The 27,676-nt window shown below is 32.5% G+C and overlaps 2 protein-coding genes across 5 annotated transcripts; one reads left to right on the plus strand and one right to left on the minus strand.

Annotated features, from left to right (window-relative positions):
• Window positions 1-6,149: 6,149 nt before the first annotated feature.
• On the minus strand, window positions 6,150-8,624 carry LOC148609805 (uncharacterized). 3 transcript variants are annotated; one of them, XM_088541072.1, is made up of 4 exons: window positions 8,479-8,624; window positions 7,881-7,950; window positions 7,552-7,675; window positions 6,150-6,459 (listed from the first exon to the last, which is right to left on the minus strand). In XM_088541072.1, exons 1-4 carry the CDS (start codon window positions 8,490-8,492, stop codon window positions 6,323-6,325), a joined length of 345 nt encoding a protein of 114 aa, XP_088397198.1. In that variant the 5' UTR covers window positions 8,493-8,624; the 3' UTR covers window positions 6,150-6,322. The 3 variants fall into 3 exon arrangements, with proteins under 3 accessions (XP_088397198.1, XP_088397196.1, XP_088397197.1); XM_088541070.1 differs by lacking the exon at window positions 8,479-8,624 and adding an exon at window positions 8,162-8,217; XM_088541071.1 differs by lacking the exon at window positions 8,479-8,624 and adding an exon at window positions 8,054-8,094.
• LOC148609806 (COMM domain-containing protein 9-like) lies at window positions 8,309-26,178 on the plus strand. 2 transcript variants are annotated; one of them, XM_088541067.1, is made up of 6 exons: window positions 8,309-8,425; window positions 10,470-10,598; window positions 21,107-21,191; window positions 22,494-22,583; window positions 24,992-25,095; window positions 25,913-26,178. In XM_088541067.1, exons 1-6 carry the CDS (start codon window positions 8,333-8,335, stop codon window positions 26,051-26,053), a joined length of 642 nt encoding a protein of 213 aa, XP_088397193.1. In that variant the 5' UTR covers window positions 8,309-8,332; the 3' UTR covers window positions 26,054-26,178. The 2 variants fall into 2 exon arrangements, with proteins under 2 accessions (XP_088397193.1, XP_088397195.1); XM_088541069.1 differs by lacking the exon at window positions 8,309-8,425 and adding an exon at window positions 8,651-8,761.
• Window positions 26,179-27,676: the final 1,498 nt, after the last annotated feature.

A 27,676-nucleotide genomic window follows, 5' to 3' on the forward strand; every position in this document is an offset into this window, starting at 1 on the left:
TATATTTTTCAAAACCTTACATAATGGAGATCCATAAAAAAGATAGATATTCTTTTCTATTTTGTTGTGAAAATCTGGTAAGATAATAAAAGTATACACCAGTTTTCATAACAAATTTTGGGTGCCTTCCCAAAATTAATTGTCAAAGACAGGATTTCTAAAATATCAGGCACTTAAAAACCGCCAGATAAAGTAAGTTGGCATGGCATTATTGTAAAAAAAAACATTAAAAAGGGTACCTTTTTCTGCTATTTTTTTTCATGATTTTAATTCTTTAAGTTCGTGCAAAATTTTGCATTTTTGAAAAACAGCCTGTTGGTACAGGGAAGAGAATCCAATCCGGTGAGGACCTGAATCTTTCCGGATAGCTTAAACCTCTTCACTTTTATATTTAAGTACGATTGCTCTACAATCCACAATCATATTTCCAACAAATTTCATCTTTTATTTTTCAGTTTTACAAAATTAGAACCGGGTCAGTTTTGTGTACGAAACAGTGCACCTGAATCCCATTTGTATAGTGCAACCTACATGTAATTCAATTAACGCCTCCCCCCAAACTCAAATCCCAGATCCGTCCTTGAAATGATGATTGGGGGGTTTTACGGTCTTGACTATCCTTACGTATCTCGCACGACCGCCCTTTACGGGGATTCTGTTAGTAGTTGGAGGTAGCGGAGCCCAGACTTCAGGATACCCGACCGAAGAACTGTCAAAGTATGCCCCTGAAATCCACAGTTTCTTCACATTTATAGGGTATGTAAGTCTCGTCACGTGACTCCGTGGTTTCGTAAAAATGGGTCCTAGTCTACCATTCAAATGTATGGAGGTTCGTCATTTACATAGCATTGAGTTCAATATTAAAAGCGAAGTATCATTTTTGGGTAAAAATGCTGATTAAAAATGACAATTATCAAGTTCTAAGAGATAAACATGTTCAGAATAGCATAAAATAGAAGATTTTGCATTGTGAGGCAGCGTTTGAATTTCTCGGAAGTACACACTACAATGCATATCGGTCTTCGGATTTCAATACGTTCTACACCGGAAATTCCGGAAGGGAAACTGAAACTAGAACGAGACTTACAAACCCTATATCAACTGTACACGCGTCGGTGAGTTTTTAGTTACTGCTTTCAATGGCTTTCCACTTTGAACAAGTACACTTGTGTGGGAACAACGGGCTTATTCCTATTACCAAATATGCAAATTGGTTGATTGATTGTTGGTGTTCAACGCCCGAGCAGCAATGTCATTTTCAGCTATATCCAGGCGTACTCCTACAGCGTAGGAGGTTGGAATTCTGTTCCTCCATACCCCAACGTTAGGAAATAGCTTGCCAGACAACCTCTAGCACTGCTGGAGTATCTCCAGGCGATGGACATGAAATGGATGATAAAATGAAAAAGAATGATGATGAAATGAAAAATGGGATGGGACACAAGGATTATAGGCTAAAAACCACTAATTCCACTTCCCATAGGCTTCTATGCTAATTTCACAATATTCAATGGCTTCTCTGGACTTTACCTTAACTTTAACCTGCAGAGGACTATATATCAGCATGATTCTACATATGTCAGCTCACAATCCTCAGAATGGCATGTGGGGTTAGCAGACTTGCAGTGCAGTACTGGTCACCGGAAGTGAAGGGTCTATAAATAGCATGGGAAATCCCAGTGTTTTCACAAGATAGGGGTATATTTAAAAATCATTATGGAGATTAGGCTTCACATCACAAGAAGCAAAATGCACCTATAAAATGTACAGAAATGTTTTTCCTGTCAGAAACTGTTTAAATTTTTTAAATAAGATGAGAACTTTTTTCACAGCACTATGAGGAACAGGGGTAATTTCTGCGTAGGACTATTTTTGCGTACATTCCAAATGCTCATTGGTTGAATTGGTGGTCTGTAACCTATAAGGTCGACGAATTTTGTGTGCAGTTGGAAATAGCTAGAATCGGACAATTTAGCCTCCTGAGCGCGAAGTGTACTACAGGTTTTCCGTATTATGGCCTCGTGACCCCAGCATGTAACACGTACGTCAGGGGTACTCCATTCAACCACCTGAGGCACACAACCCAGATGCTCTGTGGGCACAGCGCCCGAGCCCCATGATCACTATTTAGTCGCCTTTTACGACAAGCTTAGCGCTGCTGCGGACCTATTCTTTTGACACCCGGACCTGCACGGGACCCAATTAATGCAAATACTGGTGATATAAATCTCCTTCTCTTAGATGTTGAGGAAGGGCTCAGCATCAAATGTAGTTTTGATTAGTTTTGTTTTTGTTTTTTGTTTTGTTTTTTGTTTGTTTTTGGGTTTTTTTTTGTGGTGGCTCTTTAATCAACCCCGCGGAAAGTTTGCTGGAGATCTTCTGTATATTATTTTTTTGTTTATTGGGCCAATTTAAAGCCCTCCTTTTTCTTTCAACCCTTTCCAATCACAGCATGCACTTAAATAAATACATGTAAACTAAAGAATTTCCTATAGAATATATGTTATAATACATTGATTTTATTCTAAAGTTCCTCGGAAGGGGCTTAACTTTGAGGTATTGCTGTATAATGTGTATCACACACATACAAATTTAGCATAGAATGCCAAATCCATTATCAATATGGATACAATAGGAAACACATTTTTTCTTTGAAAAACTGGAAATTGCCCATTCAAGAAATTTCCTTCTTAAGCACTGAAAATATTATTACATGTGAAATTTTAGGGTACAATTGATGAAACTTAGCTGTCATCAAAACCACTGAAAAGAGCAAATGAATGCATGTATTCGTGCGAAGCCCTAACTATGATTCATCATGTGCTGATCTATGACCGAACATTTTCTTTAATGGGATTTCCTAAGAGAGCAGCAAAATTATTGCTGTAAGCAAATAGAAAAAAATCAAGAGAATAATTACTGTATGTACATAAACCTAAAATAAAGGAAGGCTCTAATTTCTATCTCATGTTTCGCGTATTAAATGACCAACAGATTTTCCCCCGTGGCTTGAATTCTGTAACCTGGAAGTACCCCTGCGCCAACACGAAATTCCGCCCCACATGCAACATACTGCATGTCTGTTATGTAAATAATATCATCATGTCACAATTGTTGTAATTGTTTTTCTTTTACATCAGTTAAACGTGTTGGGACCGTTTCGCCATGTTGGGGACGTCTGATTTCTGCTTGAAAACCAGTCGTATAAGTCGCCGCTGGAAAATGAGGGGTAGGCACCTGTTGCAAAGAATTTCAATGTTTTGTATGTCATATTTCCCATTCAAACGTGGTTAAAAACCGTTCTAAGAAACATGGGAGTTCCGAAATGCAGTCCACTTGGTGTAACAAATCATTTACACGTCACAGTAGACCTTGGAACAATAACTTAACCCTTTAACCTCGCTTAAAATTGCCGTCCAGAATGTTATATTGCACAGGGTGTATACGAGATATCTAAAATATGCAATTAATATGAAAACTGCTTATCACAGAATCTGTCTTTTTTATGAAAACCTGCAAGTCGTGTTCGTTTTTCTTGCTTTTGTTTCCAGGTCTCAGTTCCATATAACAGCACAAACTTTACATGGTCTCAAAGGTCCTCGTTTTTGTAACTTGTAAGTCATTGTTGTTATATTGTTTTTGTGGTTACTGATATTTGGCGGGAATATTGCGATATGACATCGTATAACCCCTATAAAAATAGTAAATATTTCCAGGGTGCATCAAAAGACCAGTTCTTCAATAAGTCTTAACACGCCTTCAAGTAAGCTCCGTGAAAGGCCCCAACAACAAAATAAATTCTGTAATAGAACGATGACATACGACTCGAAGACACATTAATTACCAATATTAGAGCGAAATCGTCCATTTCTAACCAAGTATTATGCTACAAGCACAACAGACTGCGACAAAGATGAATGATTTCTTTACTATAAACTACTTGAACAAAACTCCAGTCTTTGTTTAAGTGTATATAGTTATCGCCCTTTAAAAGAATCAAACGACCTGCTCAGAACCACTCCTTACCCGTAATACCAAAACAGTTGGGGCAACATACCTCCAAATCAATACCAATCTTTCTTTTGTAGTTTGGAACCTTCCTGTAAATCAACCATCACATGTATTGTATCGAATGGAAACCAAGTGTAGACAAAAGGCGACAGTGCCATACCAATAATCGCCAACATTTGTTCACAGTATAAAAATGATAATAGCATAGCTTAATTAATGGGAATGATGAGCAATAGCCACGTCTAAAATTTAAAAGGGAACTACATGCATATAAAACGTAAAAAAAATAATAAAATGGGCCTAAATTTTCGGCCTTCGTCAGGCGCAGAAAGTGTATTTATTATTTTTAAATTAATGAGGACCTTCTTTTCGAGCCCTTAATATCCATTACCCCAATAATCATCACCAGTCATCCCTAAGAAGTGTCAAATCTTGTGAACTTCTGGGAAGCGCCACAAATAATCACATGGAAACCAACAGAAGACATAAAAACATATTTAATTAAGCCCATCATTAAAAAAGAGTTTGCTGTTTACCGACTTACGATTTTAGATTAGTAAGAAGGTGATTTTTTTCTTTGAAAAATGCCAAATGCCAAAAAGTGAATCTAATGTGCTTAAAACAATAAAAAAATAAAATTTTTAGGTCGTCCCAAGTAAAAAAGAAGTTTTTTTTAGTTGTTTATATTTAAGTGTATACCTTAGAAGGCTTGGTGTTAAATTTGAATCCAATCTATTGGTTTAAATAAGACTTGATGATTAACACAACACTGACCTGCACATAACAGATGTGGTTTTACGGAACCAACCGAAAAATAATTCAAAAATCAAAACAAAACAAAAAATTGCTCGACTGAAGTTAATATACGGTAGAGAAAGACCCTAACAGAAAATTTCTAATTTTAACAAGAGGCTCAAGAGAAACCGAATCGCTCACCTGGTTCATTTGCGTATGTGAAAAACCTGAAGAATGAGACAGGCTAATTTAAAATTAATTTGTCAAATGCAGGAAATGCATTTACACGACCTGAACCAGAATTTTGCGAAAGGCAAGAGTTTTTGGATAATAAAAAAACTGATCTTAATGATGTTAAATGGTATTAGTTAAGATTTTCAAAGGCGTCCAAGTGAAAACAAAAACAAAAACAATGCTTCAGGGGCTAGAACTGCTACATCAGTTGACGAATTGTTTCGAACATTCCAGCTCAAATCCTTCTCGTGTTAAATAATATAACCCTGTCAGAATTTAGTTAAAGGAATTGGTTCTCGAGTTAATTGCAAAAAAAACTGTCGTCCGACCCCGTTGCTCTATTTTTAATAACGACGGCCATGTTTTTTTTTACAGATAAAAAAATTCCAACTGTCAATTTGTGTGGGATACCCCAAGTAACCAATACAAAACTTTCATTGAATTCTGTGAAATGGTTCGCAAGGTGATTTTCAAAGTTGTCCATGTGAAAAATGTTTCAGGGGTGACAACTCCTACATCAAATGTTGAATTGTTTTGAAAATTTCAGCTAGGTCGGTCTCTTGATGCTAAACAATATTACCCACAGCCAGAATTGGACTAAAAGCAATGGTTTTCGAGTTGCTTGAAAAAGAATGGTTTCAGACCCCTATGTTAAATTTTTAGTAAGTGGCCATGTTTTTTTCATGGATCATCAATCCCAAGTCATTTTGTGCACTATATTCTAGAAAACAAAGATACGCAGTTAACATCCTGCAGGTCTAGTTGTTTCAGAGATTTTCGAAAATTTATCCATGATGAACGGATGCCAAATGATGGCATAAGCTCACCTGGCCTTTGGCTAGGTGAGCTAAAGTGAAATTATGTTTCAATGCATAATCGTGTCCGACTTAAAAAGTGAATGGTGTTAAATGAAATTGAACAAAATGTAACTCTATCCCACAGCTATTACTTGAATCTAAAGAAATGTTGCAATACTTTCATATCATTAGCTGCAGACCATGCTAAATCATTGTACCAAGCATTAGAACTTTGGAAAAATGCAACCAACAAATTTTATATGGAGCCAGTAAAAACATGACAACTTGCAAAGATCATGGTAAAAACATTGTGTGCATGTAGAATTAAATGCTCCAGGTCATGTTTGTTTAATGAAGATAAAAAAACAGCAATAACAAGATGTTTATGATTTAATGGATGTAGGTAAAAACTAACAATGACTGGAACAATTTTTGCACTGATTTTTAAATATCAACACAGTGTGGTAAAAACAGCGAGACAACATGATAATAAAAGATCTATACAGCTCAATGATATGACATGATAAATGACACAGATGAAGTGTTTATGCTGATGCTGCTTCTACTTGTTGTTCATTGTCATTTGATTCAACTTTAGAGGTCTCATCTACTTTAACCTTTTTTGTTGGACTGGTTTCCTCTGAATCCTCCTCTACAGATCTTTTTTCTGCTGTATTTTCTTCTGGAAAATAGAAAAAAATAATATCTAAATACATGTTGACAGAAATGACAAAATGGAACTCAAGCAATGTAGCAAAAATGGGTCAAGGACCGGAATGGCAGTTGCTATAAACATTTAACCTGAAGTAGAAGACGAGTGACAGACCTGAAATCACATCCCACAACGTAAGCCAAATACTTAAGCTGGGTACCAAATATTTAGTGACTTCAATTCATAATCGTTGAGAAAAATGTAACAGAAATATTCTCACTGCCCACACAATGACCATTTAATAAATAGATTTACACCAAGACAAATAGACCAAAAATTTGACTAAATTGACCAAAAACTTGACTATCAACTACAGATCTGTACATTTGGTACAGATAAAACCAATGTTTCTGTGACAGGAAATGTACAAGGGGAAAATTTCATGAGTAATCCCAATTTTTTATTCAAAATCCGACTAAAAATTGTACAAATTAAACTTCAAAACGGTTCAAGATCGGCCCATCTACCCTGTATACATTTTCAAGACTAAATTTCAAAAGAATAGATTAGAGACCTGAATCATAAAAATCATGTTTTTTTCTATTGATTTTAATGATAACACCTGTTTTTCACCTCTTAGACTGATTTCCAAATGGGTTTTAATCATAAGAGGCCCTCAAAACATAGGTCAACATTAACTCTTTAGTTGCAATAAAATAAAACCGATAGAGGTTAACCCAATAGTTGTCAACAACAAAATAATATCTAGTTCTGGCTAAAACCCATAAAATTTGGTAAATGGGATACACTGTTGAAGCTTTTGAGAAAAATATTTATGAAAAGCTAAACAATGATGTATATGGAAATATCATTTGTCAACTTGTTTAATGTTGTATATTGAAAATCAATGACTGATGATGAATCTTACTAGCATAATATAAGATGAACAAGATGAGTTAGAGAAGTCATACACAATTTTCATTTCTTTTCATGTGTATATCATGTTGTATTTTAATTCTATAATTGAATTATCTCCCTTAGTTTAATGGTTTAATACTCAAAATTTTGACTCATCTGAAGTGGTATTTTTTGTTTTTAATAAAATATGAATTTTAAGTATACCTGTGCTTTCTTCTGTTGATGCATTCTGATTTGTATTTTCGTCACTTCCATTTTCTTGTGTTTCTGTTTTTTCTTCTTTATTCTCAGCCTCCTCCGACTCTGTTGTTGTTGATTCTGTTTTGGTCTGAAGCATAGATTAATAGCTCAATAAACAAAAACAAATTAAAAAAAAAGATCTTTTTAAAAACAATATGGTTTTTATTTGTTTTATTTTTAATGTATATGAGCAAAAAGAAAATGCAGTCAATCAACTGTCAGGTTAAACACCTCGAACTAAAAATATAACAGGACTTCCTTAGATCATTCAAATATTACACTGAAGAATTTACCTCTTCTGTCGTTTCTTTCACTTCTTTAGTTTCTGTGGTCTGGGCCTCAGTTGTCTCAGTAGCGGCATCCCTAAAATTTGTAGGAGAAAATAACAAAAATGATCGGGAAATTAAAATCAAGCGTCATAAAGCCACCGCGTCCCTTCCAAACAAAGAGATAACAAATACGCCACAGGTAAAAGAATTTCTGATTCCTCATTTTAAAAATTGCATGTCAACACGCCGGAAGAATAAGACAGATATTTATGGCTTGTGGTAACATAGGAATATTATTGGAAAACCCAGATATCATGGCGGCATCTTCTGTATTTACGTCATACATAAATTATCGTTTTTTCGTTCACTACTCAATTTGCAACATCCTAAATTGTACATAACAACACTAGCCGAAAATATTACAGATATGTTATAGTTTTTCTTCGAAAACCTTAAGCCAAAGGTTACCGGGTTCAATGTGTCTTTGTTCTGTGTTGACGGAAAAGATGATCAAGAACAAAGGAATTTGGTTCTTGTACAATGATGTGATCACTCAAAACCAATTTTTTGTACGATTTTACACACAAACTACTACTACATAATACATCAAATGGTTACTTACTTTTCTACGGGCATTTTGATTCTTTTAATAGGATGTTTTTTTAACAAAGAAATACGTTAAACAGCTTCCTGCTTTGTTACACGCCGGTATGCAGACGACTGAACTTCCCGCCGGACCAAGCGACAACCTTTAGGCGCAAAGTGCACGTGGCAAATCAAAGCTTTTGATTGGTCGAAAGATATCGTATTTTAATTGGACGCTTATAATTAACACTAAAATGAATTCACGTGATCAAAAAATGGCAGCGCACTGCAATTTTGATGCATTGAACAGTTTATTGAAGGTTTCCGAATTAGATCGAATTTCTTAAATTTGTAACATTTTCCCACCTTTACTCATTATATACATCGATCATACATCATATTGGCCGGTCAAGGTCAAGGAGTAGTTATCGCGTGCATTTTTTCATCCTAATATCTACCGAAATTATAAGTTCATGCCCAAATTTAATTTAAGTCGGAGAAATACGGCTTGCACATTTTTGATAATTTGCTCTAAATAATTTGCTATCATACAGCAGTTTTCATCAAGGAATAATATTTTTGAGAGCAGATCAGCAAGAATTGCTTCTGTCTCGAAAATGGCGAGATCTATTCCCTGACCAGTAGATGTTTCTTCTTTCTAATTGCATAGTGGGCGTGTATAATTTCTTTTATATAAGCCCATAGTGCCTTTCTTCATCCTATTTTCTCTGATGAGAACTACCCCACCCCCATCTGAGCCTCATTCCTTACTCTCTTGTTTTCTTTTGATTACTGTAAAGTACTGTCCTGACAACATGCATGATAACTTTATGTTAATTTTGCCTATAAATTTCATTGAAGGTATGGAGACATTTAGTATCATGAGGCTCAAGATTAAAACTTAAAAGTTTCATTTCTTAAAAACTTTCCTGTAACATATTTATAAATTTGAGTGAAATTTTGTATGATGCTTCAGGTGTAGGTCGATGAAGTATGTTAGAAAAATAACAAATTCATTCTTAAAAGATATATTTAGATATAAATTGTGTCTGGACACCTCAAAATGTAGGAGGTATAGCAGAGATAGGCTTCATAAACGATTTCATCCATTGCAATGTATTTTTTATATCTTAAAATTTTTCTTTTTAACAATCTTAGAAGTTCTTTTAAACAGTCTTAGTTCCTTGTTAGTGAAAATATTCATTAGGATAACTGAAGATATTTCTTCTAGAAAAATCAGGATTTACCTTACTCTGCATATGAACTTGCAACTTACAAATTGTTCCCTGTTAATTTAATACATCACATTGTCAAGGATAACTAACAAATAAAAATGAAATAATCAAGATTTGCATTGTATGTATTTTTTATTTTATTATAATTCAATTTCATGTGTGGTTTGGTTATATCTAAATATTAAGAGAAAGTAATAAACATAAATGAAATTGTTTTAATGAGACCATATGGTTGTTGATCATTTAACTTAAATGGATAAAAAATTCTGTTGACCATGTCTTGGTTTCTAAATTTTTTCCAACACTTACTGTGTAAAAGGTTGATCAAAAGTGTTGTGGGCTCCCAGTACAAAAATTGCTAATTCTTTTGAGTGTTTTTTTTTTGTTTTTTTTTTTTTTTTTTATAAGATCTGAAAACTGTCTTGGAAGGAATATTGTTCAATAAATTACTACACATTAATTAACACTATTAAATATTATTTTCATTTTTTTTTGGCCACTTGTACTCTACATGTTGGCTGATTTCACATTTTAAATAAAATTTAAAATGCTTTTATATATCAAATTGTTACCAAAATGAAACATAAAAATGATTACCCTACCACCCTATGTACAGTGACACTATGATATATACTAATATGTTGCAATAATAAAAAAAAAATTCTGATTACCATACCCATGTGTTAATATATTAGTGAGATAAAGGTGCATTGATTTCTAACACCCAGATCAACTTTATAATCATGTTTTTATTATCATGGTACTCGCTATACCTTGACTCGTTATACTGCAGGCATCATCAAAAGACGCAGTGGTAAGGATTTGTAATGAGACAGCCATTCATACAGGGACCCAGTTTTCTAATACTGTCATTGCCAATGTTTCTAATTGCCTGTCATGTGATCAGAGAAATGCTCAACAGGTATGTTTTAGTAAATGTATCAAGGTTGTACACATTTTACCAGACATTCTGTCCATTTGAAGTGTTTAAATGGTCATTAAAATATATAAATTATCAAAATATATACGGTATATGCATATTTTGTACCGCATATGCATTTTGTCAATTTATCTAAAATGCTGGCTTATTAATATTGTCTGTCTTCAAACTGAAATGGGATGAAAGTGAAAGGGAGAATATTAATTGCTATGTGACGATCTCATGATGTAAATTTGCTTGTATTTGTTACAATATTTGTGATTTTAACGAAAGGAATCTTTATATAACTGAGAAGTTACTACAAAAAATTTTTCAATATCACAAGCTCATAAAAACATTCACAAAATTTTTCAACAGATACAAGGAACTTACTTTCAAAGACAGATGTACTTGTAAAGGATTAATACTTGCAGACATCTCTCACCCTTTATTATATGGTAATATTCTACACAATGCATTGAAACCTCAATACTTATATACTAAGTTATCTAAACTTTCGAATAGGCTCATTCGTAAGGTGTGTTTAATTGTGTAATATTTTTTATCACAGTGGCCAGAATTTAAAGGGGCAAGGTTGTGATCATGCCGAAGTTATCCTGCCACAATTTTGTGCCTGGCCCAAGTCAGGAATTTCTGGCCTCTGTATGTCTTGTTTCATTTTTGCCTTTACTTTATTTTTTATGTTACTTAAGTATATAGGGGCAACTATTTCGGTGTACCTGTGTATAATGATGTTTTGGGGCAAGCTGCAGCCTGCCTTGTGATATGAGGATTTCCATGTCATTCATTGAAGACCATTGGGTGGCTTTGGGCCGACATTTTCATCCCGGTGGGGGTTTTGTCTCCTTGACGTATTCAGTACACCATACCTATTTTCGTTCTATTGTATACTTCAAGTCCTCTTCTGGTATTTAAGTAAGATTTTTAGAAGTTCAAGAAATTGTTTAAGTTTTTAAAATAATTTAGGTCACTATTGTTATTTTACATTCTCTCTGCAACACATCACTTTCAGACGCTGAATTTTTGTTCTCATCATACTGTACCCTGCTGACTTGTATATGCATGTTGCCGTAGAGCTCTCAGCTTGAGCTGTGCTCGGTATTAATATGAGGCAGGTGTAACTTTTAAGAGTATGAATTCATAAGACAGAGAAGCCTGTTAGAAAGCTATGACACTTTACTTTTAAAATGAAATATTTAGCTTTTTCATAATGTCCCAAATAAGTTTGGTTTGTTTTCATGGTTATCAAAATGTGAAACAACCAATGAACTTTTAATAAATCCTGACTTAGTAGTGGTATTATGACATGGTGTCCTGGTCACAGGAGTTTTGATTCCTGCTACTCTAGCTAATAGCAATTTGCAGGAGAAGGTGACCAATTATTATCCTTGGTTTTCAAATCCCTTGCTTGTACTCAAAGTCATTCATCTGTATCTCAGGCTCTATATTTCCTTAATTTAAATAAAAAATCCCTATAAGTTTGTCAATCCGTTATAATTCCTATATTTTTGTCTGAAGTTTCTTTTTTTCCTTCATCTTAGCATATTCATCTTCTAAAAATGTGATTTGGTTATCTTCAAGACTATGTCAAAGTACATATACTTTGTATGTTGTAACTTGGTAAGCAATTATTTGATTCTTGTTAAAATAGGTATATATAATACCCCCCTTCCAACCAAATGGAGGACATACTGTTTTTGTCGTATCCATTTGTGTCTGTCTGTCCATCACACATTGGTAAACACAAATCCTCAGAAACTACTGCAGTGAATTTCATGAACTTTTGTAGGTAGTTAGGGTTTGATATTTAATTGTGCACTGTATTCAAATTTTTTTATACAACCGCAAAAAATTTGCAGTGGTACATGTATATAGGTGTGGCGCTGTCATTGTCGTCTGTAGACTTGTTGTTTTCATGTGATAATCTGTCAGTACCAGTAAGTTGATCTTTATAAAATTTCATAACAATGTTCTAAACTGAAAAAGAAAGGTTGATGTTGATTTTGAGGGTTATAGAATTAGAGGCCAAAAAGAAGCATTTCATGAAATTTTACTGTACAACTCCAATAAAAGAATAGGAATGTCTGTGATAATGTTCCAAAACATTCTTTACCACAATGGTCAAACTTGGATGTTTTTTGTTTTTTGTTTTTTTTTTTTGAGGGGGGGGTGGGAATGACTTGAATTTTTCAGAAATTAGGGGCTAAAAACAGGACCAGAAACATGCATTTTCCTGTTGTCCAGATAATAACTTTAGTATTAGTGTATAAATCTTTTTGAAATTGTATTTCAATGTGCAAAACCACATAAGGAAGACTGAGATTGATTATCAAAGTTGTGACTTAAGCAAAGTAAGAATAAGAGGCCATGAAGGGGCCATGCCCAAAAAAATTGACTTGTTAAATTTTTTGCTGATTTTGAAATTTTTTTATTTTTTTTTATTGGATCCCATATGGAAAATCCCAGTCTAAATACAAGAGCTTTAAGAAGTATGCTTACCAAATTAACTACAAAAAATGTCAATTTTACATATTGTAAATTTCGATATGCTATGCATGTGTTTTAAGGAGAAACTTCTCATTAGCAGCATTAAAATAAAAAATGTAGGATGATCATAATCAAAATGTGATTTTGAACCCCTATCAATTACTGTTTTTTGAGATAATGAGGTACAAAGTGATCCATGAATGCACCCTGAAGCAGACTTAAATTGAATTTCAAAATATTGTTCAATATTGTGTCCAAATGGGTTGTTGTGTCCATATGAAATGTAAGTCCCTATGTTTAGTGTATCAAAAACTAATATTGTGTCCACACTTGCCTAAAGTGAACAGAGTTCAACTGGTTGTATTCATATCATGCTGCATTCTGCAAAGCTGTTTTTTGTCTGTGGAATTTGTGGGAGAAATGCCACATTGAACTAAGAAATATTCCAAAATATACAACTTAGGCAGCTTGTCCTCCTAACTACTCTGAGATTTCCCTTTAACAAGGGATGCAACTCTTACGAATACCTATATTCTTATACATTCTTCCTTTTTTGGGAAGAAAGATAGATGAAATGAACAGGCTCTATTTGATGCAACAGTATTTGTTGCTTCTCATGAAATAAGTAAAATGACCTTCTTATTTGTAGTATGATAAAATTGATAAGTTTGATAGCTCAGAATATGTCAATTTTGTACCCACTGGAACTACTCAATAGAAATGGCAGGTAGGCTCAGTTGAATTTTGTACATTTTGACTTTGGAGGAATAATTTTCCGAATGAGTGTGTTAATGATTTATAATGTATATAATATTAAATATTTTTCCTTTGTTATAAGTTATATCTTTGAATGTCATTGAAATTTGGCTTAATACATGTAATCAAGTTTGGTGAAAGGAGAATTTTTAAAACTTAATTTCAAACTTGAACCAAATTATCAAATCTATGACAATATTTGTACTTATCATGTACTTGGGAGACATTTTACATACAGAAAAAAACTGTAATCATTATTCTGTTTTGGAGAGAATATGACTTATCTCCCTTATTTGATAAAAAATCTGATAAGAGATCTGGTTAGTAAAATTTAAAGTTTACTAACGGGTGTTGTAGACATTTTTCAGTGGATATTTGGAATAAATTCCATCAAACTAAAGTTAAAATATCTTCTGTTGCAATGAGTTTAAAGCTGGGTTCAGTGTTTTTTGTTAAGTACAAGTATGTATTAACAATGGTGTTCTAAAATCATTGTTACCACATAAATGTTTACCAAACAGAATTATCTCCCCTTAAGGTTATTTGCAACTTTGTCCTAATATACTACAGGTTGTAAAATAAGTTATTGATTAAGCATGTCATAACATCCCCAAGGCTAAGCTAGATAAAATCAGGTAACACTTTGATGTATTGATTAGCATATCTAGCTCGGCAGGTATTTTCAGGTGTTCCATGTTAATTCCAACAAACCTGTTCCTATATTCTTTCTTATCAGTTTATTCTGACATGACAAGGGAAGTAATTTTAATGTCAATCACAACCTCTTACCATTTTTAACAGATTCCTTATAAGTTGCTAGATCTTAGAATATCTATTAATTTCCATAGTGATTTTCATTTATTATTAATAACTATTCTATAGTTCATTTATGCCATTCATACGTTTATTGAAATAGATTATTGGTAAATTGTCACCTTCCATAAATGGTATATAGAAGCTACTACTTAGAAATTCTATTCTTTGTCCAGTATCTCAACAAAAATCATAATCTTAATTCTCTTGTTTATAAATTAAAAGCAAAATTAACATTAATGTTAATTTTTTTGTATATTGTGATATGGGAATAAAAAAAAAAATCTTGAAAACAGTATGAATACACTTACCACTCTCCCTAAAATTAAATCAGATCTTGAATTATTTTACAATTGATTTGTAGTAACATTTATTATTATTAAACCCCCACTTGTTTGTTAAGGGATTGAATTTGAATTCACATGTAAACATTGAGCCCATGATTAATTCATCTTTGAATGTTATTAATAGTTCAGATTTTGATATAAAAGAAGCTGTAAATTTATAACCTTTAATACTTAGGGCCTTATATATGCAGTGTTAATTTCCCTGATATTTCTGAATATCCTCTTAAGAGTAATCAAGGGAACCAAGGTTATAGCGGTAATAAAAAAGAGTGCAATTAAGGATGTTCACTGGTCATGTTCAGCCATTTTTGTCTGATTTTCCCACTTCTCAGGATTTATCTATTTCATAGCATTAATATTTTTATCCTGACTGTCACTTTTCTTTTCATACTTTCATTAAACTCACCTTAAAATATTTTTTTTTAAGTTTTGATGAAATCCTTGTTATTTCTTCAGTGTTTTTAATGGATAAAACCTACTACCGTAAATTGGGATATTTTGTTTTAGTGGTTTTCTCCTAAAATAGGGGCGTTTTATTGTGGTGGTTTTAATTTTGGTGGTTACCACACATTTTCATGGACAGTTCTAGCAGTCACAATTTTTGGGGTGTTAAATTTGGCACTGATAAGACAGGTGCCAAATATGCCAAAATCAAAATACATGAAAAATTTCCCAATTTTTGGTAAAACAAAACCTATGGAAAATTTAGAGAAGTCCTTTTCCCACCAATATTTCAAATGCTTATATCTCAAAAAACAAGCATGCTGACCCAACTATTATTTCTTCCTATTATGTTCTAGCATGAAAAATGTTACAAGATTTCTCAATTCTCTCAACCCTTTAAAATTCTTAAATAGAGCAGAAAACATCCTTTTAAAAATGAAAATGGCATGAAATCATTTCTAAGAACCAGTAGCTTAATCCAAAAGTCAGAAACAAATATCTGTGATCTTTAAATACTCAAAATCCTCAAGTAGGCTGTAACAAATAAATCACCAAAGGTCAAATGTGTAATTTTCAAAACTGTGTCATATGTCACAAATTGAACACTACTGAAACATGTGCTAAATGTTACTAAATGCACCAGGAAATATATTGCTTGAGAATATGGTGGTGTCATCCATAAAAAAATCAGATTTATTTTACCAATGATTGAAAGTCCTCACCAGGTTGTCAGTAGTGTCTCTATCTCTTTTACTTTCATTTGGCAGGTTTTTTCTACATACACAAAAGCTCTTTAAATGTAATTTAATGTTTCTAGGAAATGTTTTCACCTAAAAAAATACCCAGGAATACAATATTTTGTAAGTATCTGAGCCAGGTTATAAATGGTTAACTATAAATTTTCCTTTTTAAGGTACTGCTAAATTTAACCACGCTGTTCCTACAAAAAGATATGGTTAAAATTAGCTCACATGTGATTGCTTGATTTATGACTTTAAATTTATGTGAAATGTTTAAATTGTACACATTATTAAATCAGTATTGATTTTAAACACACAAGGGCTTCATTGTGATAAAAAAAGCTGTGAATACTTGAATTAGCACATCAACGGACAAAGACAGATGGTATCGATTTATAAAAAAAGATATTTAAATCTAAAAAGTATTGTGACTTGGTCACTTCTTTTAAAGCTAACAATGTCTTTTTTTTTAATTCAAGTTCAGAGAGATTTTATTGTGTCATATTTTGATAATTATATATTTAAAAAGTAAAAGATAGATCCCATTATAAGTATTTCTCATTACAAGAATATATGGTATTATTGTTATTTTGAGAGGCATGGTTATTTCATAGGTGTGGATTAATTCAGGTATTTCTCATATCAGAGTAACATTAAAGAAATGCAATTAAACAGTTACCTTTCAGTTACAAAATGAGGTCACTATAGCCAGTTTTTGTAACACCTTTCATAAAGGAATTCTTTGTTTGGCTAGAGTGTAGTATGAAAATAGTTATTCCCAAGGATAGAAGGGTGAATTAAAAGATATACCCAGCATTGACTGCTGGAATGTTTTGACAGTCAAGTAATGGTTAGAATTCCTGTAGGTGGTACATATCCTAAGGCCTTCCTTTTTTGTGCCAACAAAAGAAAAGAATGAATGTACTATCTGTGATTTTATCAGAGATTTGCTACTTGTTGATAAAGAATTGAATATCTAGCTGTTCTCTGTATGGCAGTACTACCCATTGTTGGAAAAAGGGGGAAACAAGGGAAAAACACTATAGGGGTCGCTAGGCTATTTTTGCATGTAAATATTCAAGCTTAAACCTAGTTTAAGCAAAATTTATAGAAACTGAATGACTAATTTTAGTTTTATATGAGGAAATGATTTTGTGATGTTGTTCTATATAAATTTTGTGTATTATCTAAGTTAAAATCTCCATATTTTAATAGACCACTTGATTGAAGTGGTTTTAAATGTTTTACTTGCACTTTACATGCTCAGATTACACACAGCATTATGTATACTTAATGCATTCATAACCACCCATGCAATATCATATCTATTCAAGAATAGAGAAAATTAGCAAGAACCTATTTGAAACTGGAAGAATTTTTGATTTTGTAAAATAAATAGGTAAAATTTGTTTTTACTAGCCTTTACTATGAAGTTAAGTTAGATTTGACTGCATTTTTTAAAAAACTAAAACTGTACCCAGTTAGCCATGAGTGCAAAACTTACTTCTATAAAAGGTAAATAAAATTTTTGTTTCATGTAATGCTTTGTTTATATAGAAATATTCCACATTTAACAAGGTTTTATTTGAATTTAGAATTATTTTGCATTTATGAAAATAAGTATTTATAAAACTTGCCCCTACTAAGGGGGTTAGTCATGCTGTCATGACTAAGGGGGGTTAGTAAGTTTTCCTTACCTTACCCATCTAAGCCATGTCAGCTTGACAAACCTCCTTTGTAACAAACAGTTTTACAAATTATGTTTTTGTAAATTCCAAAATAATTCCTAATTAAATTAATATCTTGTTATTTGTAGTTCATGGGGATAAAAAAAATTGCAAATTCAGTTTACTAGGGATATATTAAAGTTATTGATACATTGACAAAAGAAAGGGTGCACGGCTTTATATTGTGTATATTGGTTCAATATTCAAGGAAGACTATTCAAGTGGTTAATTTTAAGCAAGTATGCTGAATTTAGTATATATATCTTGGGGAATTAATTAAAATTCTCCTATTAAAAGACAACATATTTGCATATCATTGAGGTTTGTGGCATTATATTATGTTTGAAGAAAAAACTACCTGACCAGAAAAGTAATCAGAAAAATCTGATAAAGTGACCAGCATTATTGCAGTTTGTGATAAATCAATAAATCTAATTGTTACTAAGTATGGTGTATATTATCTGAGGATCAACACTAAGTAACAATGACATCTTACCTAAGTCTGTATTACATAATATTATATGTGTGGTAAGCTTTATTGGAGGCACTAATTGGGTTACTCGTAGTTATAGCCCTTTGTATTATGAAAATTTCAATCCATGAACACATTACACATGTTAATCATTTTTTGTGGTTTTATACACTGAGAAAGTAAATAAAGGTGGTTCTATAATAAGCTTTTATATATACACAATGTACACACATGAATCATAAGTTTTTGCCATCAAATTGATTTGTATACATTCCTGTAGGTGTACACCTGCCTAATTTTAGTTAAGATAATGTTTGAATGGCTGATACATATATATAGTTTTTTCCCTTTTGATGTTGCTTTGTCAATTAAACTGTGTATATTTTTACCATTCCATGGACAATTATATCACAAAAGAATTATCTGTCAATTATCTTTAGTTGATGTATGTCAGGGTGTACAAGCATACACACAGTGTGCTACAAAAAAATTCAAAGTAAAAAAATCCAGTTCTAAAATATGACAAAGTTAAAAATTCCTGTTGTGTTTATAACTTAAGAGAAAATCCTGTAACTGTGCTGGTAATGACCAGGAAAGTACAAGTAACTGTAGCAGGAATTGAAAGCAGGACAAGGATTCTCATGTTAGGAATTTTCATTTATTACATGTCTCGCTCTTCAACAGGAGGATTTTTGTTATCTTTTCAAAACCCTGCTGGAATCCTGGTTTAGTCCAGTTGGAGTCCAGTTGACATTTTTACACAGGAAACCTATGTATAGTTTTGCATAAACTTAACATATTCAGGGTTGTTTCCAATTGTAACACAAGTTCCTACATGTACATGTATATGTATAATTGATTGGTTGGTGGGGTGGTTTATATAAAAAAGAAATAATTTGTCATGTTGGATTTATTAAATATGCAAAAATACATATTGGTTATATTGTTTGCTTTTAGTATGGCAACAAAGACTTTGATAGATGTCCAAAAGTTAATAGTCAATGTGCATTTTTTCATAATTACCTAGAAGTCCATGAAGGTAATAATGACTAAGTTTCAACTGGGATGTGTGTAGCAAAGAATTTAGAACAAAGTATTATTTGTGCCAACACTATAACTGCTCAAATTGGGAAAGATGTTATTAATTTCAAGATAATGTTCAAAATGAATCAAATTTGATAGACTTAATTTTTGTGTGACTTTTGACACAAAGTTCATTGATTGATTTCACTAAAAGTTTAAGATTGATTGTAATTAAATAGCAGTCTTTCTAAGAATCATGCAAAATCTGAAAAATGTGATACACCCCAAAAAAGGCTACATATTTTTATTTATGTAATTAAGTTGTCTTATGAGTATATTGTGAAATGTGTAATTATTCATTCAGATCTGCCTGCTCTTAGGAGATAATCAACATTGAAAATCCAATAGATTCTATTATATTTGAGTGTCATTTACAGTCTCCCTTAATTTTGAAATCTACAGTGCATTCTATATAATTTTTATCTCCTATGAACATGGGTTGTATGAAAAACTGCATGTTACTTTCTGTTTACTATGACATTTTAAACAAAATATCAGAAATAAAAATATGTAGGCTTTCCAACCATGCATCACATTTTGCATAATTCTTATGTGGAGTGCAACTTAAGGTCTAATAAAACAATTGGAGAATATATTTTGACATTAAAACTTTCTTCAATGTTTCACTATACAGTTTTCTAATTGAAACAAACTGCAGATAATGAGTGCCTAAGCGGGATTACAGGCCTTCCTGTAATTTTTGATGTAGCAGTATGAAAAATCAACATGGACTCAAAGGGAAGGACCAAAATAAAGTCTTCTTGATATATCAGTTAGAATTAGATGTCTTGTTTAAATACTGTTAGTCAGTTCTAGTTTCTAGTTGGTATGCTTTATATGGAGGATCCTGGAATGTATACAATATAGAGGAACACATATGTAGCATAAAAAATGGGGAGCAAAAAAGTTGTTTGTTAAGAATTTAATTCTGGATGTAGCATCTCTTCTAATTAGTTGCCTTCATATTCACCAACATTTTTTCACAATCAGTCCTTGCATTAATAAATTTAAATGAAATTATTTTACTTAATTTCACAACAGAAACTATTATTATACATGTGTACCACTACCAGCTTGTTGAGCGGGTGGTATATCGGAATCACTTTGCACATCCGTCCATCTGTCCTTCAGTCAAAATTTCCTTCTCAATTATCTTGGATCCCATTATGGATAGATTTATTTCAAATTTGGTGTTTGGCTTCATATAGATGAGGCATCTGTTGTATATATTTTTGCTGCTCTCTAATATCAACTTCCTGTAAGAATTGGGGTCTGTATAGCATGACAGTGCACACACCTTCATGTTATTTATCCGATATAATTTCCACAGGAAAGTTTCCACTCAGATTGGAAATACTTGAATTCACTGAAATATATGACAAATTGTTGCTTTTTCTATGAGAATCCTTTATTTGACTTTGTTTTTTCACACAGCTCAACACACATTCACCGTTTGAACAAGTATAACAATGTTTGGCTGATTATACAAATTGAAATCTTTCACACACCTTAAAAAATTAGAGTCTTCCTTTAAAAGCTTGAAACATGGAGTATCATAAGGATAATGACACCAGATTTTGGTATTGAAAAGTATATTAATATATTTTCTTCTTTTTTTCAGTTATTAGAATCATTGAAAGGTCTTCTACAAACAGCTGTATTCCACAGTTACACATCTCCTGAACAGTTACAGTCCTTGTTTCCAAGTGTGTTCATAGTGATGCCATACTTAATAGCTTTTTACATGACTGCAAAAAATTACGATCATATAATGGTATCATGCTGTCATCATTGTTGGCTTAAGACATTTCATGTCAAGACAATATCTTGAGTATAAGTTTATAGATCTTTATAATTTTAAACCACATGTGAGGGCGGGCATTGATTTTGTGGGATTTGCTTTTTGAGGAATAAGGTGCAAAAAAGGTTTTATTTGATTCTGGTCAAATTCTTTTTCTGCTCAAAAAGAAGCTTGGGATTGATTTTGGGGGTTGTGACTTGAACCATTAAGGAATTTGGGGCCAAAAAAGGCTGGAAACAAATATTTTTATGATGTCTGGATGTGGAAATGTGAATCGATCTTTTTGAAATTGTACCACAAGGTGTCATTCCACAAAAGGAAGGCTAGTATATTGGGGTTTTGACTTGGACCATTTAGGAATCATGGGTCAAAGAAGCATTTTCATAATGTCAGGACAATAAGTTGGGTACAAGTGAATCAATCTCTCTGAAATTGTTTTTTCAAGGTGCCATACCACAAAAAGAAGGCTAGGATTGATTCTAGGGTGTGACTTGAACTGATATGTAATGGGAGGCCTAAAAGAGGGCAAAAAACAAGCATTTTCTGATGCGCAGATAATTAATGATTAGTAATGGCCTGCCATGCTAAAACAGCTCATGGAGAACCCTGAACTACTTGAGTAAAATTGAATGGATCTCTTTGAAGTTGTAGTCCCAGGTGCCATACCCCTCAAACGAAGGCTGGCATTGATTTTTTTGGATTTGATTATTGAGGAATAATTTTATTGCCTACATTATGTTAGGAGCAGTGATTATTAATTGAAGAAAACTGCACATTCAGTTAAACATGATCGCTAGGGAAGCAGAGAGTATGGCTAATTCTGTTAACAATATTTTGGACTTGATCAAGTTCAGCTTTGTCTCAATGGTTGCAAAATAAATGAAAACACAGCAGGGGAGTTGATGTTGGGTTACGATTCTTTTGAGGCCATATCACTAATCTGGTTGTAAGAAATTTCTATTGAACAGCAGAGGCATGTTAGGTAAAATTAACTGAAAAGGGCAGGGCACTTATATAGAAACCATCAAATAGAGCTGGGTGCCCTCACCCACTCAAAACCATCTGAAGGGATCACTGTAAAAATGAAAAAAAAACTTGGGCACAAATATTTTATTGTTTTATTTTATCACTATACATGCATGCTGAACCAGACTTTACAACCATTTATTATTGATGTCATGCATTTTTTATCTTCATTTTGTTTCAGGTAGTTTTCATAAGAGCTTAAAAGACTTGCTGATAAAGATAACAGTGGATAATATAAATAGCTGGAAAAATTATTCTATAAATAATCAAGGTAAACCTTAAACATTATCTCTTCTCATATGTCTCACTGAAAGGTTTCTCATTAGACCTATGGGTGTTCAATGATTAGAGGGTGACTACACAGATGAAACCTTTTCATTGTGTGACATTAAGAATAATAAATTTGGGAGTCATTTTACTTTAAAAAAAAAGAAACACACCCTAACCAATCATACACTATCAACAGAAATTTGATTTCAAAGGGTAATTTTTACTCGTATATTTATTAAGTATTGGCTTTTAACAAAGTCAGTATGTTATATATGAACCTGTTCAGATTATATTGACCGAGGATGAGGTCCGAGATCAATATAATCTAACAGGTCCAGATATAATTATTGATTCAGTGAAAGTCCTTAATTTATATATTATATATGTAGATAATGTATTTTCATTTTTGTATGCATTGTCTGCGATGCTTCAGCCATGATATGCTGACAGTAATTGCGGAACGGAACAGTTTACATCCTGATCTAAATGTAGAAGTATAGCGTCAATATACATATAAATAGAAACCTAGCATCAATATATTTAAAAATATAAACAAGGCTTTATATACGTTGAATATCTTTTGCATCATGTGATCATAATAACCAATGAACAAAGAAGATTGTTACACCATATGTAATATTAATGAATACCTAAAGTCTTGAATAACTGCCATGAATGTGAACTATTCCATCATTTCCAGAGTAGATCCTTGAGGAACAAAGGAAAGACTGAATTTCATACTTAGTGAAACTTACCTCAGATTGTCATTCTGAATGAGTATAAGACTCCATTTCTTTTACTTACCACCATCAAACAATATGACTCCGAAATGAAGATTGTAAAAATTATAATAAAATTTGTAAATTTTTGTTTAATATGAACTAATGAACCATAGATTTCATGTGTTTGTCTCTTGTTTGTTTTGTTTTTTTTCCATTTTTTAAACACATAGCAATTGAAGAAAAAAGTCTGCATTGATGCAAGGATAGAACTGTTCAGAAAAATTTTGTTTTAAACAATTTAGAGATTGAACTGATGTTGACTATAAATATTCCCATTCAAGTACAGTTGTAATGTTTGTCAACTCACATGTATACAAAGATCTTCACTTTTAATGCATACACACTTTATGCATAAAATCACAAAATTACTAGATGTTTTGCTGGCCAAGTATTTTACACTATAGAGGAAAAAAAATTACTTTCAAGAGAGGCTTTACCAAGTTTAAATTTGCCTGAATATAGCTGAAATATTGCTGCTCGGGTGTTAAACCTCAATAATCAATCAACCGAGTTTAAATCAAAGGTCCACTTGGGAAACCCACAAGGCCTCAAAAGGGGTTAAAGGTCCAGGACCACGGTAAATTAATAAGAGGGTCTTAGATCTTGGACCACCACATATTTGAAACTAATGAAGGTGGCTACAAAGAAGAGAAATAAACTTTACAGTAAATGGAAGGCAAGGGACTGTAACGTTTTAGAATTATAACATCTTGAAATAAGTGCTACTCTTTGTCAGTACATGGGTAAAAAACACACAAGTCTTTCAATGAAATCTTGTTCAAAATATTATCTGAAATGCAGAAATGGTATTCATTTATATTTTTTGGTGTCAGTAATTTGAAATATACATTATATGAAATGCACTGCTATTTCATTATCTAAGGGAGATAACTCACTTTCCCCATCATTTTATTGTAACTTTGAACTTACTTTTCTGTATCCTCTGACACTTCAAAGATGAACAAACTGTCAATTCCTCTTCAATGGACCAATAACTATGTGCCCACATTGTCAAATTCATGTTTTTTTTCCATGATTCATTATTTATACAATAGTTGCTTATAAAGAGGGCATTACCATGATAAATTGACTGCTCGAGGACAGTGATATTGCCCGAGATCACAATAATGTCTGAGACACATTCAAGAGCATTATTATGGTTGAAGGCAATATTACTGTTTCAAGGGCTATCAATTTATCATGGTAATGCCTTCTATACAAGCAACTATTGTGTTTATTTCATTGAAGAAAATGTGATTTAAAAGACGCAAATAGTGTTTCTGCATCAGGAGCAGATGTGCGGCTTGCCGTATTTACATTGACAACTGCTTGATCACAAATGTGTTTGAAGAAGGGGATGTAACTCTAAACTTGTAACTTGGCATTACCACGAGGTGATAATTATCATATCATGGTATTGACTGGTAAAACTTTTTACTGCAGGTTAATTAATACCATGTGAAAAGGTTTTATCGTATTGAAGTTACTGATTTTTCACTGATATGAAATAATTTTCGATTTTGCATGACTTACAGATTCCAGCACTTTTTAAGAAGATCTTTAAAAAGATCTGAATGAAGGAAAGTATGTCAGTGTTAAGTTTTTACTCTAAATCTATATATTTCAGTTTCTTTAGCACGACTTGTTGATTTTGATTGGAGAGTTGATGTTAAGACAGCTTCAGATTCTATCAGCCGAATGTCTGTACCTACCTGTATACTACAAATGAAGGTAATTAGAAAATAGTTTCCCCTAGCAACAGGGTATACATGTGACTGACACTGGGTAGATGGCCATGATCTTGGGGTACTGTTACAATATTAGATTTCAAGGTGTTCTAATTTTGGCTATTTTTCCAGTGGACAGAAAAGGAGAAAAAAAATTTATACCTGTGATTATGTTCACTTGAAGGAATCTGCAAAAACTAGCAACCAGCAAGAAATTAATATGTTAACAGTACCAAATTTCCAATGAAATGTTAATTTTCTATTGAAACCCATAATTAAATCCCCAGTGTAAAAATCCAAAATTTCTGACAAACCACTATACATGCTAAATATGATACCAATGACTGTAAGGACCTGGGGATTATTTTAATTGCATATAAGTTTTGTTGCAAAAGATTTTCATATGCCTTACTGTCTTAGTGAATGTACTGTGATCCAGATAAAAAAAAAATGTGAAAAGGGCACTCAGAATTTAAAGGCATAATATCTGTGGTAGATATGCTTTGTCATTAATTTATGGGTCTGTATGATGAAAGGTATAAGTATTATTCCCAATCTGTCTGGACTTAGGAGATAATTTACATTAAAAAAAAAACCAATACTTTTTATAGTATTTCAGGGTCATTTTCTCTGCAACTGCTTGTCTCAATCTTGATATTTTGACACAGGCTTGGTATAGGTTTGCCATATCATAGAATTTGAATTCCGACTTGTCCATCTACAACTTCTCATTGCTGAACATGTATTAATTTGACCCTAAAATGTTCATAACAGTTTTCTCTGCAACTACTTGTCACAGTCAGTTGTTTCTTTTGTTTCAGGTACAAGAGGATATAACTAAAGTTGGAGAAACAGCAGATGAAACAAATATAAATGTAGAACTTTCAAAGGAGACACTTGATACCATGTTGGATGGTCTATCTAAAATCAGAGACCAGCTCTCATCAGTAGCTAAGCGGTGATATGTTTCTGGAAAAGGAAACTAGTGGCCATTTAATTAGAACCGTTATGTTTATGCAAAAAATATTGACTGGGGCCCAAATTTTAGTGTCACAAAGTCAATGGTGCAATAAATGTATATTTGTAATGTTTTCATATATTCAAAACAACCTATTTGAGAATTGTGATTTGTTCTTGAGTTAAAGAAAAAATGTGAAGAACTAAAATTTTGTCTAGGATGTCTATTCTTTTGAACTTAAAATTGTATTATGATTTAGAAGAATAGCCCATAGTGAGATGTTTTGAAATAAGAAAGATCTTGTTTTTATTTAAGTCATATTTGGAAGAAGTAAACTTTGTTTAATGAAGTTTAAACCTATACCACTGTTTTAAAAATTTTTTGTAAGTATCAGATTGCCTAAAAACTGCATTGATGAAAAAATATTGGAGCTGGTCTATCACTGTCAACAAATTGAGTATTGAAAACCAAAAATATTGAAGCCAACTCCAGCACTTAGATATTCACATATGTACCATATACATAATGAAGTCTCAAGATGAAATGATTAAGTTTGAATTTTTCAGATAGATTGGAATTGCTTGTGATATTGACTTGAGAGTTGGTTTGCAGTTAGATCTTGGTATTGTATTTTTTTTTGGTTTGGTTTAATTGAATAATTTCAAACATTTGGCCCTAGGACTTAGTATTTCATATAAAAATGTCTCTTTCTTTTTTTGAAAAAGTTGAATTAGGTACATGTATTTTCAATTTACTTGTAATATCTACGACAGTCAATATCACTAGTAAATTTTTAATTTCATTTAGAAGTTATAATTTATCATGACATGACAGAGTTATATCCCTTTGATTTTATTTTTTCTTTGGTTTGAATGAGTCATTATGTTTACCTTCTCACAATACTCGGTGGATCTTGGTTTTTATACAACCAAAAAAAAACTGAATTTATAATGATATCATACTATCATCCTCATTGTCATCATTCATAGACATGTGGTTTCCAGATAATAAGTAAAATACAAAGGTGTAGATCCTTGTGATATTGTACCACTAAAATCGGAGTTTGTTGATTGTGCGTGAATCTTTTATAAATTTGGAAAATAGGCCAGAAACAAGTATTTTCTTGAAGTTTGAAGAGTAACTTGAGTAAAAGTGAATGGATCTTTGGGAATTGTGCTAGTAGGTGCCATACTGCTAAAGGAGATTGGTTGAGGCTGTGACTATAATATTTAGGGATTGAAAAGGGACAAGTTTGATTCCAGTCAATTTTTTATCCTTTGAATGTTTTGTCACAATCCGAGCTGCATCAAGCTTGAATAAAGTGTCCATATTTTCCCAAACTATTGAGAGTTTGAACTGTTGGCTGCAATGTGCTTTAATTAGGATTTTTTTATGATGTGCCAATGAAGGATGTTTTTAGATAAAGGAGACCCTAGAACCAATATTAAGGAGATAGACCTAGGGTAAGGGATACCACTCTTACATATGATTGGAATGTTTGTATTCACCATTTCACATCATTCTCATGTAAGCAGCAAAGTAACTTGCACCAGGGGTATTATAGTATAGGGGAGAGAAACCCATTACAAAATGTGTGGAAGATTTTTGGGGTATTTAGTTACACCAT

This window comes from Perna viridis, chromosome 8 (genome assembly GCF_037379345.1).
Source record: "Perna viridis isolate PV_CMFRI_1.1 ecotype Kerala chromosome 8, ASM3737934v1, whole genome shotgun sequence".
NCBI classification, from domain to species: Eukaryota; Metazoa; Mollusca; class Bivalvia; order Mytilida; family Mytilidae; genus Perna; species Perna viridis.